This window comes from Palaemon carinicauda, chromosome 38 (genome assembly GCF_036898095.1).
Source record: "Palaemon carinicauda isolate YSFRI2023 chromosome 38, ASM3689809v2, whole genome shotgun sequence".
Lineage (NCBI taxonomy): Eukaryota > Metazoa > Arthropoda > Malacostraca > Decapoda > Palaemonidae > Palaemon > Palaemon carinicauda.
Genome location: NC_090762.1, coordinates 30624815 through 30641954, shown reverse-complemented (window position 1 = coordinate 30641954; position 17140 = coordinate 30624815). Strand labels below are relative to the sequence as shown.

The following is a 17140-nucleotide window of genomic DNA, read 5'->3' as shown; positions in this document are numbered from 1 at the left end:
GATTAAAAGTTCTTTTCTTTCTATTGGGCAATTATGCTAACTACATCCTACTTCTGGCGAGCTGAAAATAGCCAACTACGCTACTTTACAACCCAGATAATAATTGGTTCCTATATTAGATAAGGGAAATAGTAACTGAATAATAAGATATATTAAATTATAGAATTAAAATTTCTTTTTTCTTTTTATTGGGGAATTCTGCAAACTACAATTACTACATCCTACTTCTGGCGAGCTGAAAAATAGCCGTCAACTTGACACTACTTTACAACCCCGGTTGTGATGAAACAGCTGATTTCATTCACACTTCTGTTGCTTACGCCCAATTCTATGTTATTTAAAGGTAATACATAATTATTCAGCTTGGTTGATAACAACCGTACTCATTGTATGGTGGATTTTCTTTTGATATCAATAACTAAATGTACACATTGTCTGTAGGTGGATAGGCAACGTCAAAGTTTGATTACGGCTATCGTAGCCTATAAAATGCCAAATTAAATTACGTTAGTTAGGCTTATTTAAGCCTTCTCTGCCAAGTCGTGTCCTTTCCTAATTACACCTTGTAGGCTATCAATAGCCTTGGGCCTCGATAAGTCGGGGGGGGGGTTTAAGCATGATGACGGCCAACTAAACAAGACAGCAGTGTAAGTGGGGTCGCAATGGGGGACATTAGATCCCCGTTTGTTATGTAGGTTAGGTTAGGGGGCAAGTTTAATTTAGTTAGCTTCCATATTTTATTCTCGCAGGAGGAAATGGCCACTATTATACAAAGGCCCCGTCAGGCGTTTCTTGGTAAAGTCCGTGTTTACCAATCTATACAAGTTACCTTATCAAAGGAAAGTGTATCATAAGGTAGCCTATAAATAGACCCATTAGCCTTAAAACAAATGTTTATGTTTTGAAATTTATTATATACATGGTTTGTTTCAGTATTAAGATTACAAATTTTACTGCCATTGGGGTCTAAGTTTGGTTTGTGTTTAGCTATACCAGTTTGCAAGAGGTTCAATGGCATTAGTAAATATTGTTCAGTGTATGTATGATAGCGACTACCTGTATGTATGATGACGGCCAACTAAGAATAAGGCAGTGTAAGGCGGGGTCGCAGGGAGCGTTAGCCCCTCCCCCCATTAGGTAAGTAGGTAAGGCCACAACTTTTAGATTAGGTGAGGAAGTTTAGGTTAGTTGGTATCCATTTTCTATGCATGAGGGAGGAACTGGCCGCTGATATACAAAGGCTCCTGTTATGTTTGGGGTTACGTAGTTGGGTGGAACAGGCGCAAACTTTCTCATCACCTGTTAAATTGGTTTTCTTTAAAGGGGATATGTTTATCTTTATCTGAAATACAATATTATGACACAGGTTTTACAGTTTAAGAGATATTATGAATTAGGTGTTACCTTGTCAGGAACGAAGCCGGTTGGAAGGCAAGCACAGGGTCAAGACTTGGTCTTAGGGTAAGCTAAGGATATGGTGGTTTAAGGGAATGTGTCGACCACCCCGGGTAGGTAAGTAGGTAAGGATACAGCTTTTAGGTTAGGTTAGGTGGGGAACCTCAAGTTAGGTGGTGCTCTTGTGTTTGTTTCCCTTTTAAAATGTGGTTTTTCAGTCATAACTTTTGGAATTTCAAAATGTCTAAAATTTGAGAAATAATGGGCTGTTAATATATGATACTTTAATTAATAGCAAAACTGGAATTTTCTACAAGAAATGTGTGCTGGCTAGTTTGGCATTTTTCTCTATGGGGGCTATAACTTACATATCGATTAAATAAAATGTGAAGGCTTATTTCTAACTTAACTGCATTGTTTACATTTGGGAGACTGTTGGTGAGTTATTACGCATGCACTGCTTGCTTTCGCTTTTGCCAGCTGTTCTGTTTTTTGTATGACATCATCATTACCTGGCTTTTTTAACCAATTATGAGCTTCCAAATACTTATGCACAAGCTCCCGAATGTTGTTCTACAACAGCCATTTTTCCCACCCTACCCTTCAGTTTCACCACAGTCACAGAAAAACATCTCCAAGAGGGAAGTACAATCTATTTAAAAATTTAGTGTAATTTAATTTATGTCGGCAACTGATTATGATGAAAATGCTCTGTTCAGTTTATAGCTACTATTGCTCATATGAAAGTAAAGATTAACCACAAAATGACAACCCCCAGGGCTTGCGAATGCAACTCAATAGGTACTGATTGCTAGAACATAGGAGCAGTGATGTAATGTTAATTCTGTAAGCGTAGCGAACCATGGCTGAGCAAAATCAATTAAAAGGACGTGAAGTGATTCAAAGATAATTATGATACTCTTAATTTTCAGCCACCTACATAAACCATATATTTTTCCAACAGGCTATCTTGTGTTTATTTTGCATTTTCGACCATTATTATTGCTGCAAACCACTTGTTTATGGCATTTCCTTATGTAAAAACCTTGGTTTGCCATTAGGGTCCCCCATAATTGTCTTTATATATGGGGGTTCATAAACGGGTGGTTTGCCCAAATAATCATGGTCAGAAATGCATAAAACAAGATAGCAAGTAAGAAAAATATATGATTCATGTATTTGGCTAGAATTTTAAGTATATAGCCTATCATATATTAACTACATAGGTGTCCCCAAATAAGGCTATTTGAATCAGAATAGTTTGAAGAACCTAGAAATACAACGGAAACACTATTTATCTTCTTCATTACGAATATTGTGCTAAAGTAAGTACTGTATTTGCCAAAATTATAATTACTGACTCAGCCTGTCCCACCCAACGACAACAGTCCCTAATATTTCACCAGAATTTATGTATACTGATGATTAAATTAACCTAGCACACACGTCCTTATTGTTCTTCATCATAATTTTGACCAGCGAGTGGGTAAAGTAATTAGAACTCATTAATCATTGTGCTGTATCTAATTGGTGAATGCATCATTTCATCTATGGCTATGCTATTTGTTAGGGAGTGCTATTATGATGTTTGCAGTTGTATCTTATTTGTCCCAGCTATTTTATTACTGTAATCACATTTCTTATAATATGATGTGAGTAATCTCTTTCACAATAAGAGACATTGTCATCATTTTCTTGGGACAAAAGCACTGCTAAAGCTTTAAAATATTTAGGGATATCACATATTGGTGGCATTATATATTTATTTTTTGGGGAAAAAAAAAAACTGAAAAATATAGATATCTATTACAAGTAAAAATCGTAATTTGAAGGTACATTTAATTTTTTTTTTTTTTTTTTTTTTGCATTGGGTAATAGATGAGATCCATGAGAGATATGAAAATTGTGATTGGCAATTTCAATGCTAAAGTTGGAAGAAATAATCAAGGGATAGAGAATGTGATGGGTGTTGAGGGTCTTGGCAAAGTTGCAAATGAAAATGAAACACATTTTATAAGTTTTTGTTCAGCAAACAATCTTGTCATTGGAGGTACTCTTCCAACACAAGAATATCCACAAACATACATTGACTTCACCATGTGGCAATTACAAAAATCAGATGGATCACATTGCCTTTAATAAAGAGAGAAGGAGGACTCTGAGAAATGTAAGAAGCTATAGAGGTGTGGACATTGGTAGTGATCACCAGCTCGTCATTGCCACACTGAAATTAAAAGTGAAAGCACCCAATAGAAAGATAGATAGAATACCTAGGTTTAATACAACTAAGCTTTTAGAAGAAGAGCACAGAGAAATATTTGCAACTGAATGTACTTATCGATTTGCAGTCTAAATCCTTGTCCACACGATCGAGCATGCCTGACGGGCAAACAGTGATACCAGGCCACAATAGTTAGTGAAAATGACGGTTGATGACGTAAGAAGCGGGAAAAGTAAAGGCAGGGATCTGGCAACACTGTATGATGCCAGATCGCTGTCTGTGGTTTTCCCGCTACTGATGTCATTAACCCCCATTTTTACTAACTATTGTGGTCTGGTATCACTGTTTGCCTGTTGGGCATGCACGATCGTGTGGACAGGGCTTTAGAGATTTTAAGAGACAAAGAACAGACAATTAATGAAGAATGGTGTGATATTAAGAACATATATCAGTGAGTTGGAAGTAAAGTCTTGGACACGCAGTTACAAGGAGTAAGCCATGGATATCAAATGATACTTGGAATACTATAAAAAATGGACAAAGACAGAAATTTATTGTTGAAAGTTTTCGAGGAAGTAATGAAAATTACAAGGTAGAGCATGCAAAGTATTCCAGTACTGATAGTGAGGTCAAAAGAAAAGCCAGGAATGACTCGAGAGAATATTTAAATAGTACAGCAGATGAGACTGACTATGCTATGAATTCAGGAACTGACTATGGTGTAAGAATTGCTTATAGAATTATTAATAAAATCTCGACTGGGGCAAAGACGAAGAAGCATATACCCATCAAAAAGAGAGATGGCTCTGTTATAGCTACAGAAGATGAAAAAAGACATCGTTGGAAGGAGCACCTTGGTGAGGTTATGAATAGGAGATATGCAGGGAATCATTTGATTGATATACCTGAAGCTGACGAAGACATTGTGCCCATGAATGAATTCAGTGTTTGAAGTCGAAGCTATCCTAAAGAGAGGGAAAGCCTCGTGATACTATGGAATAACTGCCGATAGGATACTTGCAGAAAATGAAGTGACTCCAGACTACTTACAAGATTATTTTGTAGTATGTGGCATGAAGAGGTAAAACCTGACTGATGGCAATAATTACAGAGGCATAACACTTACATCAACTGTTATGAAAATATATAGTATGCTTATTCTAAAGAGACTGGAGAGTAAGATGGATGAAAAGCTGAGATGAACAAGCAGGATTTAAAAAAGGTAAAAGTTGCACTGACCAAATTTTCATTTTGAGACATGTTGTACAGCAATGCTTAGAATATAGAAATCCCCATTTGGTGGCATTTGTGGACTATGGTGGACTAGAAAAGCAACTAGCCAATTTTTTGGAGAGACCTGCATTATTATTTAATTTCTCTTAAATATGTAAATTTCATTAAGTGTTCATGAGTATAACAAGTACAAAGTTAGTGTTAATGGAGTCCTATCAAATGAATTTCCAGTGAACAGTGGAGTACTCCAAGGGAATGTGTTGTCACCTATGTTTTTTATCCTCCTCATGGATTGTTTAAGATGAAGAACAGTCAGAGATGGAGAAGGATTGGACTGGATTGGCAATAGGATTTTAGAAGACCTAGAGTATGCTGATGATGATGTCCTTGTTAGCAGAATGCTTGCTTACCAGAATGCATGAAATATCACACGAGGTTGGGCTGAAGATAAATAGAAAAAAAACGAGATGATGAGAACAGTATGCAATGGAAGATGAAATATCATTGGAAGGAGAAAGGATTAATGAGGTGGAATCATTTAAGTATTTAAGAACTATGATATACAATACAGGGTCTTTAGAATTTGAGATCGATGTTACTCTATGGACATGAGTCATGGTATGACAATGAAACAATTTCCAATAGATTTAGTAAATTTGAGAACAAAGCCCTCAGAAGGATATTGAGAGTTCAATGGCAGGACAGGATTAGAAATGAAACCATAAGAGAGATTACTTGAGTTCCACATGTGGATGAGATCATGTTGAGGGGTAGATGGAGATAGTTTGGGCATGCTCTTCGCAGTCTCCAAGAGAGATTAGTTCACTATACGTTCAGCTGGGCTTTGTAGGGCACTAGAAGAGTTGGAAGACCAAGGTCTACATGGCTGAGAACTATGAAATGTGAAGTAGGAAATGAATGGAGCAGTATTGAATTGCTTTTAAAATAGAGATGAGTGACGAAATCTAACCGAAGCCCTTTGCGTCAACTTGACAGATGATGATGATGAGAAACTAACATTTATTTGATGTAGAGTGATGCCTCGCAACATTTAATTAATTGGTTCTGTAAGTGATTTTACATGTAAATAGCCTAATTCGTTCTAGACCCTAGAAAAACACCACATTAAATGATTATAAAAAGGATATTCGCCACTGAAGAGAACTAAATATATGAAAAGTACTGTATTTTGATCATTTAATACTAAGTTAACATTAATATTTTGAAAAATAAGTGTTTAATTAATGTAAAAATAAAGTAACAAGAATGTGGAACCTTACCTTTGGAGTGAGCCGATGTCCGAGAGCAAAGTGCGGGGCGGTAGAGGAGGATGAACACGGTGGAAAACATTTACGTACGAGTGGCAGAAAACGTAAACACTTAACTTTACAAAACAGATTTATAAATGACAGAAAACATTAACAATTAATTTTAGGAAACGCATCTATAAATGGCAGAAATATTAACACAACTTTACGATAAACTTACAATAAAATTTCTATTTTTTTTATTTTACTTTGTTTTCTATTTTCTAAATTTAATTACACTATGTATTTTCTTCATCACTGCCACTTTTGTTTCTCAGTTGGCACTTGGTCTTCTTCTACCAAAGGCCTCTTACTAAAATATTCGTCCAAAGAAGCTTGTTTCTGCCTGCTTCTTAAAATTTTCCTGAGCACACTTACCCGCATGCCAGCCTCGTATTTCTTGATTATTTCCATCTTTATCTCTATGGAAAATATCATCCTCTTTTTTCCCTTGACATCAGTGACTTTCTTGGGACCCATGTCTGAATGATGTATCGTAAGTATCACACACGATAATAGTACGTACTGTAAAATTGTTACGAAAGCAAAATCACAAGCACTAAGTCAATGCGTACGTTACCGTTGCCGGAACGAGAAGACATAGGAACGCCGATGTGTAGATGCACGATGGGATACAGTCCAGTAGATGCTGACCAATAGGAGAGCAGGATCTCATGGTGGTAACTAGCATCTGAGTAGGGAGATAACCAATGGGAACGCAGGAGGATGGTAGCGAGTTTATGGGTTGGCGGCACACAAATTTTAAAATCCGTCTCGGATACAGTCAGACTCCAGCTCCATACTGCCTTTCGTTGTCCGAAACACTTTTCGTGATCCGAGTCGTAAAATTCTTCGCATCTCGTAAACCGGTTCTTTCATAGCAAGAGGTTTGACTGTAATCTCCAATCATTTAAAAAAATATCTTCTGAATGAAGTCACTAAATTTAAAAAAAAGGATATTGGGATGATAAACGGACTAATAAAAAACATTACATCTCAAGTTGTTAAAAAGGTCCTCAATCGAATGCAAAGTAAAAACCCCAGGGCCATCTTTAATGAAAAAAAAATATTGACTAAAGGTGCTAAAAAAGTCTTTGATTGTTATGCAGACCAGAAATATGAAAACCTGATAAAGAAAGTTGCAGAATCAGAAGAATGAGGAAAAGAGTTTGACCTTAATAACAGACAAGGAAAAGGAGATAAACAGCAATGTGGAATTGTAAAGATTCATTATTGTTTGAGCATCCAATTAAAATTGTGGAGAAGGGGCTAAGAAAAGTAATTAAACTTATGCATATATTCCATAAGGCTTTATGCAAGGGAAGTTAAGATCAGGCAACCACTGGAAAAGTACTATCATCTGAAAAGATTGAGAAATTTCCCAAGACGAGCAATTAAATAAACAAAAAGGCAGAAATTATCAGAGAGAGTCGATGAAGGCAGTGACAGGTGCATCAGAAGGAATTGAGATGAATGAAAGAAGTAATTAAGGTGTGCTGATGACTCCTATGTTCTTAGAAAATTAAAAGAGGTTCTAGAAATGATTTTGAAATGGAAAGGAGAGAACTGCAAATCATCATAAGAAAAACTTCCTATTACCAGAAAGGAATTTTGAAAAAAAAAAAAAAGAGAATCGAGGGGATGATGTGGGAAAGGGGGAGATTGAACTGTGTAACAAGTTCAATGTATCGAATATAACAGGTGATGTTAAAATAGCTGCTTAGAGTAGCAAAATATTTATGGGGTGTATGTATGATAGCGGCCACTTGTATGTATTATTATGTCTAAGTTACAATACGGCAGTGTAAGGGCGGTCGCAGGGTGGCGTTAGCCCCCCTGTTAGGTAAGTAGGTAAGGACACGGCTTGTAGGTTTGGTTAGGGGGGAAAATTTAGGTTAGTTGATGTCCATTTGTAATGAACGTGTGAGGAACTGGCCGCTGATATACAAAGGCTCCATATTTCTCTAATATTTTAAATGCTGAATTGTATAAAAATGGCAAATTAGGAAGAGAGGGACATAGAGAACCACATTGTGGTTGAGAAGCAGGTCTTAGAAGAGGTAGAATATTTATAATTACCCAGTGGTTACACTAGGCTGTAAAGTGAGCATTGAGAGGGCAGTAGCAAAGATCCTATCAGTAAACAAAATAACAAAAACTGGGGATGTATTCAAAAGGCAAGTACAGTATAACTATATTTACAGAGACTAGGGGAGGGGCTCACAACTTAAATTGAATTTTTATTAAAAAAAAAAAAAAAAAAAAAAAAAAAAAAAAAAAAAAAAAAAAAAATTGAGCCAAAATTGGATGAGAAAAGAGAAAATAATTTTGTGGCTGAGGAAATGGTAGAACAAAATTGCTAAAGAGTTCGAAGATTGATAAGTTAGGCATAAGACGAGAGATATGAGATATATTGTCAGGAAAGTAGTGAATAAGGAAGTATGCTAGTAGGATGTGGGCCTGTTGAAAATAACAAGGGGAAAAGGGGATAGGAGAAAACTGGGACCAAATAGGGATGTAGGGAGGAAGCGCCAAAGGCAAAATACATTGTTAAGAGCTCATTTCACATCTAATCTTTGAAAGGAAAAAGCCGACTCAATAGTAACGCTGATGATGTTGACGGTGGTTGTTTGTTCCATGGACCTCTTATTTTGAAAGTAGAAGTGAAAATTATAATTGCATTATCAAAGGTGGAAAGGCAAGTTTTTCAATTTGATTTAAAATGTTCATCTCAAATATCTTTTCAGAACATTAGCAAGAAAAATATTTTATCGTAATGTTCATATATAATAAATGGAAAAGAAAATAATCTTTCAGTGTTCTTAGATTACCATTATTCTTTTGCTTTTTATTCAATCCCATTTTGACTTTATTACCTCCCTTCTCTTATCACGAATATAAAATGTACTCATTGTTATTAGAATGTTCCTAAAGAGAATATCACATAGGTTATACAAAGTGATTCTATTACTCTATTTTTTTTATATATAAACTTGCCCACTTTCTATTATTTTGAAAAAAATGATCAACCACAAGGTAATTTACAATCAGAACTACTATTTGTTAAAAGTTTACTACAATTTGATGGATAATATATTAAGCTTAAACTTTTGTATTTGTGAAAAATACTACAGTATCTTTCCTCTTTCAGGTGTATGAAAAGGCTGTAACAAAATGTCGGCTGATGTAGCAGAAGAGCTTGTTTTTTACTGCACTGATGATAGGTTCTTCATTGAGCCAATAAACTCCAAACAACTCCTGATTATTGATCGTGTTAGCAGAGAAATCACCTTAGAAGAAAATAGTGGACAGATTCCCTTCAGTGCCTCTCGTAAAACTGTTTATGGACTCGTTGGAATCATTCATCTGATTGCTGGTCCTTATTTGATTTTAATAACTAAAAGGGTTAAAGTAGGTACATTGAATAAGCAGACAATATGGCGTATGGGTGATACTGAAATTGTTCCTTATGCTAGAACAACTGCCTCTCTTACATCGGAGCAGAAAGTCTATAATGATATATATCTTAGCATGATGCAGCAAGTACTTGCAACACCATACTTTTATTTTTCCTATACATACGACCTGACACACACACTGCAGAGGCTCTATTACACAGCAGAAGACTTCCTTCAGATGGCACTTCATGAAAGAGCAGATGTGAGGTTTGTTTGGAATCAACACCTTTTGAGAGACCTTTGTGTACAACCAGAAATGAGTCCTTTCTGTCTACCCCTCGTTCACGGATTTATATCTATAAAACCATGTAGCATCAATGGCGAGTGGTTCACTTGGGCACTGATATCTCGTCGAAATGTGTACCGGGCAGGGACAAGAATGTGGATGAGAGGTATAGATCAAGAGGGTGCTGTGGCAAATTATGTAGAAACTGAGCAAATAATTGAATTTAGAGATTTCCGATCATCATTTGTCCAGACCAGGGGCTCTATTCCATTATACTGGACTCAAGAACCTGATTTACGCTATAAACCACCACCATTAATAGGTAATGCTTCCCATGAAGAAGCCTTTGCCAGACATTTTGAATCACAGGTACTATGTTATGGCAAACAGGTGGCCATAAACCTTATTGATCAGAAGGGCAAAGAAGGTAAACTTTGTGAAGCATTCAAACATTTAATTACCACGAGTAATCGGCAAATGATTCGTGACAATGTCCGTTACGAATATTTTGACTTCCACCATGAATGTCGAAAATTACGTTGGGATCGTTTAAGTATTCTCATGGATCGTGTGACTCCTGATAGAGAAACACTTGGATACTTCCTCTTTCGAGATGGTGTAGTGCTCTTGGAACAGGATGGGGTTTTTCGCACTAACTGTATAGACTGCTTAGATCGTACAAATGTGGTGCAATCCATGCTTGCTAGGAAGCAGCTTCAAGCTGTTCTATCTAAAATGGGTATTCTTAATGAAAACCAAAAAATAGAAGATCAGTTTTCATTTGAAATTATGTTCAAGAACATTTGGGCAGATAATGCTGACATCATAAGCACAGAGTACTCTGGCACTGGTGCCCTCAAAACTGATTTCACGCGTACTGGGAAGCGTTCATATATGGGTGCCTTGAAAGATGGCATGAACAGTGGTATTCGTTACATTAAGAATAACTTCTTTGATGGAGATAGGCAAGATTCCATTGACCTATTCTTGGGAAAATATCAAGTTGAAGAAGGTGAAGGAGCTGCTCGTCCATGTCCCCTGAAGGAGAACAGAGATCCTCGTTTATATTTCCTACCAGGAGCTGTGTTCATCTCAATTCTCATGATTTTTGCTTGTCTTTTGCTGCCTTCTGATTACTCTTCGTTCACCCTTCTTTCTCTGCTCTTTTGGGCAGCTATGACAACTGTTGCTGTAATAGCCACATTCAAGCAAGGTCGTCAGCTTGTCAATGCCCCACGTCTCTGCATGTCAACTCTCAGCCACTTAACAGTTCCTCCAAGAGGAGGCTAACATTTAATAACCTTGTTGTAAGTGACTGAGCTCCTTATTTTCTCTGTCTTTTGATATCAACAGAATTTAAACACTATTTCTCTATGTGTCTTTCATTGTAAAATTTTGTTACTGATGTTTTTTTTTTATTATTAATGAGATGTTCATGTATGGAATGTGAAACGTCTACAAATAAAGGAAAATACACTGGGATATTTCATTATGTCTGTTTTTAACTTTTATTGGGATTACATACAATACTGTAAAGAATATGCTATAAATTATTTGGGAAGTGCTAATGGAATGTCTGGTATATGTAACTTCTGTACAATATGATTCTATAATGTATAAAGGTTGTACTATTTGTTTTTCAAGAATCATCTATAGAATGCTGCAAATGCTGATTAGAATATAGCCATGGTGTACGGTTTTTCCGTAACAAGTATTTCTGTACAAGCACGTAATGAAAATGTTACTCATTTCACTCGACCCTTTCCTTCAAATGTAGACTGTAATTTTGTATTGTTACATAATGAAAAAGCATATTTTTTTCTCTAAAACCATTCTCATAATGTTTCTCTACATATGAAAAGAAATTTCATGCTTGAAACTCGATCTTCTAAAAATAGCAATTAAACATTACATACATGTATTTTTTAATGTGTAAATTTTTTTCTGGAGATAGATAATTAATGTATATACAGAGCCAATTTTCTTGGTAGAGAGAAGTAGAAACTTTATCAACTTTTTAAAGTGACTGGCAAACTTTCCTGAAATATTACGTCCTATTTTATATCTTGGCGTGCTCGAAGAGTGCTCTATGTCTGGTGTCTATTCAAGTGTTCAAAATAAAAAAAAAAAAGGCCAAATGATTTAGTGTGACATCTTAATGAGCACTAGACTACAGCAACTGATATAGTTGAAGGCAGTAGTCCTGAAGAGTTCACTTTAACCAAATTCATTCTAAATATAGTTTTTCATCCGTCTTTAAGGCTTTTGTACTTTATCAGCAGCCTTCACTTAAACACTTATTAAGAGCAATTTAGCTGCTATATTGTACGGATCCATGGTGGTTAGGGAAAGGGCAGTTTATAGTAGTCTCTTGCTATTTCAAGCTACTTTTCTAGGTAATGCAAGCAAATTTTCAATACTGATAATGACATAGTACAGTAGATGAGATTTTCTTGATCATTAATGTCCAAGTAAACCCTTCTTATGCTTCATTTACCTCAGCAATGGTAAGGGTTTCATAACATTAATGAAGGCTTCAAAGAAGGAATTAAATGGTACATCTTTTTTCAGTCTTCAGGTTAACCAGGAGAATTTAAAACATTACTATGATGTGGATGTAAGTGTAGTCCAAGCATTAAATTCTATAGAATACAGTACTGTACTGTACTGTACTGTACTGTACACTGCTTTATGACGTATTTGCAGTTCAATGTATACAGCACAGTACAGTTAGTCTAGAATAATTAATATTTGTATACAGTATATAAGCGCATGGCATACATTAAGTACATACATGTGATAACTAAAATGCTTGCCACATGTATGCATATTATTGTCTACTGTATATAAATGAATTAATTTTTCATTGAAAGTGAGAGGAGTCCATTAATATGCAATACTAAAAACGTGATATTTGTTTGTACATAGTTACTTTGCTCTGTAGGTGAAAGAAGTTGCCTTAATAATTATTAAAACTCAAATATTAAGGAAGTTCCATTGTCACATACAGTAATTAAATGCACTGTTCATCTCATCTGAAATATGGATAATATTTTAAGTAACTTACAAGAATTTTTTTCTTTAAAAAATGTTAACATCTTAGGGATTCTATAAAGATTGATGTACTTAAGCAGCTAAGTTATATTAAAATATTTTTAGCTAGAATACATACTCATCTAGCTTAATATGTAACCTTTTCTATGTGTTTACTTTGCTTTATCAAGATTTTAGCAGTGCCAATTTTGAAAGATTTTAAGTTGTCCTAACTATCTGACAGTGAATATGAATGGAATAATGTATGTTAAGGAATACACTCTCAGACAGGTTAGTTTCAAAGCTCTGTGCTCCTTTTCTGAGACCATTCACTCTTGTAATTCAATCATGGTGCTCATCCTTAGTAATAATTTTTAGGGAATGCATTCCAAATCTGCTCATGATTCTCTTAACTTTTTCATTACATTAACGAAACAGATAAGGAAGTGGTAAATCAGGGGGTTGATAAGACTTTGGCAAAAATATTTGTTCTGTTTTGTTTGGCTTTTTGCTCTGCTTTGGTCATAAAAGGAAATTGAAGGTGCATCTTGTGTGTTAAAACTCAGTACAGACATCTGTACAGTATCTACATGAACTATAATAATTTTTAAAAACTTGCTTGTATTTATATTATGCTTTTGTTTATCAGTTATTTGAGTGATAACCTGAACATTTTTCATTTTGGAGTTGCATGTAGTAAAATGCTACTCGTGTATAAGATATGCTTTAACAAGATCATACCTTGAAACAGGCATATTTAACAATTTATGTATTCCCCAAATTTGAAATCACAAACATTACAGCTAGTTTTAATTGTTGCTGAATTTTGAATAAGGACTGACACTGATGTTGGCTGGTTTTTTTTTTTTTTTTTAATAATTTTGAAAGATTATTGTTTTAATATTTGTTGGGAGGAGCTATGGGCAACAGGTATTATGTTTCCCTGCTGCAGGAAGGAATGAATGGATGGTGGGGAGGAACTGAGGCAGGCTTGGGAGGAACCTGTTAGGGGAAGAAGGTGGAGAGGGAGGAAGTGAATTAGATGGCGAGATAAGGTGAAGGATGATATGGAGAGCAGAGGTTTGGAGAAAGAGGATGCCTATCATAGAAGGCATTGGCGAAGGTGTATCAGGCAAATGACTCCTTAACGTAGGGATAACCGTGGCAAAGAAGTTGCAGGAAGCATATGAATTTTGGTTATCAACCATAGTCTACTCAAGTGTTTGGTGGGGGCAACTTATCTTAAATGTAGACAGATTATCTATATATTCATCCCTCATGAAAGTCTTTAATTCAGTAGCTTTCATCAATACAATTCAAAACTTTATGCTTCAATTGGTCAAATCTAATTAATTTTAGTTGCAGGTAATGTAAACACTTTTTTTAATATCCAATCCCAGATTCTGATGATTGTGTTTTTAGAATTTAAGTATTCTTAGTGAGTTGTACACAGTAACTGAAGTGGTGTAATGGTAGAGTACCATTATTCACCTGATAAAGTTTGGCTCAAAATAAATAGGCAGGTTATCAATAGACAAAAAAAAAAAAAAAAAAAATCTCTGTACTATACAGTTAATTGCCAACTGATTCAACAGAGTACAGTACTGTACTAAAGTTTTCTTTACAATGTTTCTAGACTGAACTTCTTATACACTGAAAATCTTTTCGTCATGCATATTCATAATGGATTTTGCTTTCATGTACATGTGTCAAACTGTTTGAGAAACATATTTCTTCAACCTCCAAGTTGCAGCTGTGTCTTATCCTTCATTGGTTTAAAGTGTCATACTTTGAAAAATGTATTTCTTTAACCTCCAAATTGCAGCTGCATCTTATGATTCATTGGTTTGAAACAATCTCTTTGAATTTAATGATCCTGAATAACTGTATGTAGTAATGCACTTGAGGAATTCTTTACAGTCTAAGTGATGCCCAGTTATACTCCTCTTAGTCATAAACGAGATGAACCAAGGTAACAACTGTTCAAATGATGTCTATTTCGGATATGTTTTAATTATTAAATGAATAATATCCTGCCATGTCAAGCTCTGACTAGGAGAGACAAATGGGAACCTCAACCACTCATGAGATTTGTTTACATTTAGGGTATTTACAAAAACCTCAAATATAAAATTATTCTATATGTATTACAAAAGCTTTACATTTCATCCCACCTACAGATTTCCATGAGTGGTTTTGCCTTATCATAACACATCTGAATCAATCAATTAATATTTCATACTGTGACAATTTTATCAAGAAATTGTATGACTTGAATTTGTCTGTTTCAACCTGTGGTGACAGTTGTGGTTTTAGTTTTTCAAATTAAAATAAGAGAAAGGGCCGTATTTTAAAATACAGCAGGCGAAGTTTTGAATTTTTTGTAAATTAGGTTGCATTGTTAGATTTTTTCTTTTATTAACATAGTTTGCTTTCTACAGCTTGATGTTAGGGTGATATATGGAAGAATGAGTGTTCCCCCCAGGACAGAAACGTCTGGAGTTACGCCCTTACTGTATGCTTTGCCCTAATACTGTTTCACAGGAGTTTCATCAAGGAATGATAGTTGCTATGTATTTGCTGGATGGGTAAATATTTGCAAACTAAAGAGTGACTGTATTGAATCATGTTTGGCAGCAAAATATATTTGTGGGGAAGTTTTAACCAATCAACAAATGATCTCTTTTGGTAATGGGTTGTATGTAGGAAGATAATCTCCCCCAAGTATGGAAGGATTCTTTTGATCTTAATTTTTTCTACTGATAAAATAATCCGGCACAAATATTTATTTCATTGTTTATTATTTATACATCAAAATAGATTTTTATTATCATGATTTCTTTTGAAGTATCTTATAAGTTTCTCATGACTTTGTTTTTAGTGATTGTAATGAGGTGAACAAAGCAGATCTGCTGTTTTCTCAATGTGAAAAAAAAAAAAAATGTAAAATCAGACAATAATAAAATAAAATGTACATATTTCTATAAGCCTTAATATGTAAGGATTATGTGAAAAGTTTAAGGAAAACAAAATTGCTCTATGGTGCATTTTATATTGCCACTGCTCTAAATAGAAAAAAAAAGTTGCCGGTACAGTAATCTAGTCGAATTTTGCTCCAAGGGTGAAAGTTATGAGTTCTTGCCAAATTTTACTTGTATACTTCAAACCTAGATTTTGTTCCTGTCACTTCAATCTACCTTGAAATTTCCACTTTATTTTTGTGAAAGTATTTAATTCTGACTGCATTCAAGTGTATTGCATGTAACACTGATTGGCAAGGAATGGAATGGTATTAAAATTAAAAGGGTCCAATGCTTTACTGTATCACAATGAAGGGACCCACATTTAACATCTCGTGTGTATTTTGTTATACAGTAATGATGCTTAAGTTACTATGATTTTGTTTTTGTTTTGCGATATTAGTATTTTGGCAGATGTTCCTTGTTACATTCCTTTTATGTTTGAATTGTTGAGATTTATAATCTTTTATTGTCTTTAGATCATGTAAATGAATAATGAAATAAATTATTGAAATTTTTAAGTATCTTTTCATTCATCTTTTAAGTGAAAAACTTTGATAGAAATGGGGGAACTCCTGAAGTACATTTGTTCCAACCCAGATACAAACCTGCGTAAAAAACTCAGTTGTTCCGTAACCGAAATACAAACCATGCTATTTACATCGGGTATTGCTTAAGGCGTAGCTGAAAGGACGAGCCATTAGATTTTAACGAGGGTTTCCTACCCTGCGCTAGTTAGCAGGGGTAGGGGGAGGGGTAGCTTGGTACCCCTCCCTTCCTCACACACCGATGAAATGTCTCACTTCACTTTTGGCTCGGACAATGGACAGACGTGCCTGTCTTTGTCCTCGCTTGGCAGCCATTATTTGTTTTGTCTTTACTTAATCACTTACTTTTCTTTTACTCAATATATATGTAAACATTTTTTCGTGTTTATGTATATATTTGAGTATAGAAATCAGTAAGTTTCCTTTTCAGAGTTCGTGCTTGTGTGTGTAGTGTACGATATCTCCGTGTAGCCCTCAGCAGTTAGGCCAACATGGTGTAATTTCATGGGTCGCGATCGAGTTTGACTACGGTCTTTCTCTCTCTCTCTTTGAGGTCGTTCATCCTTTTACTACGTTACCTTTACTACGTCCGAGTAGCTTCCTTCCCGTGTGGGTGGGGTTGCTACACCGTACGTTTTGTCTCAATTAGTTTATGAATCTAATTGTATTTGTTGATTTTTCAGATTTTGTAGAACTATT

General features: G+C 35.2%; 1 protein-coding gene across 2 annotated transcripts; it reads left to right on the top strand.

The window, feature by feature from the left end:
• Positions 1-208: 208 nt before the first annotated feature.
• Sac1 (Sac1 phosphatase) lies at positions 209-16414 on the top strand. Of its 2 annotated transcripts, none has more exons than XM_068362028.1 (2): positions 209-343; positions 9308-16414. In XM_068362028.1, exon 2 carries the CDS (start codon positions 9331-9333, stop codon positions 11128-11130), a length of 1800 nt encoding a protein of 599 aa, XP_068218129.1. In that variant the 5' UTR covers positions 209-343; positions 9308-9330; the 3' UTR covers positions 11131-16414. The 2 variants fall into 2 exon arrangements, with proteins under 2 accessions (XP_068218129.1, XP_068218130.1); XM_068362029.1 differs by lacking the exon at positions 209-343 and adding an exon at positions 627-647.
• Positions 16415-17140: the final 726 nt, after the last annotated feature.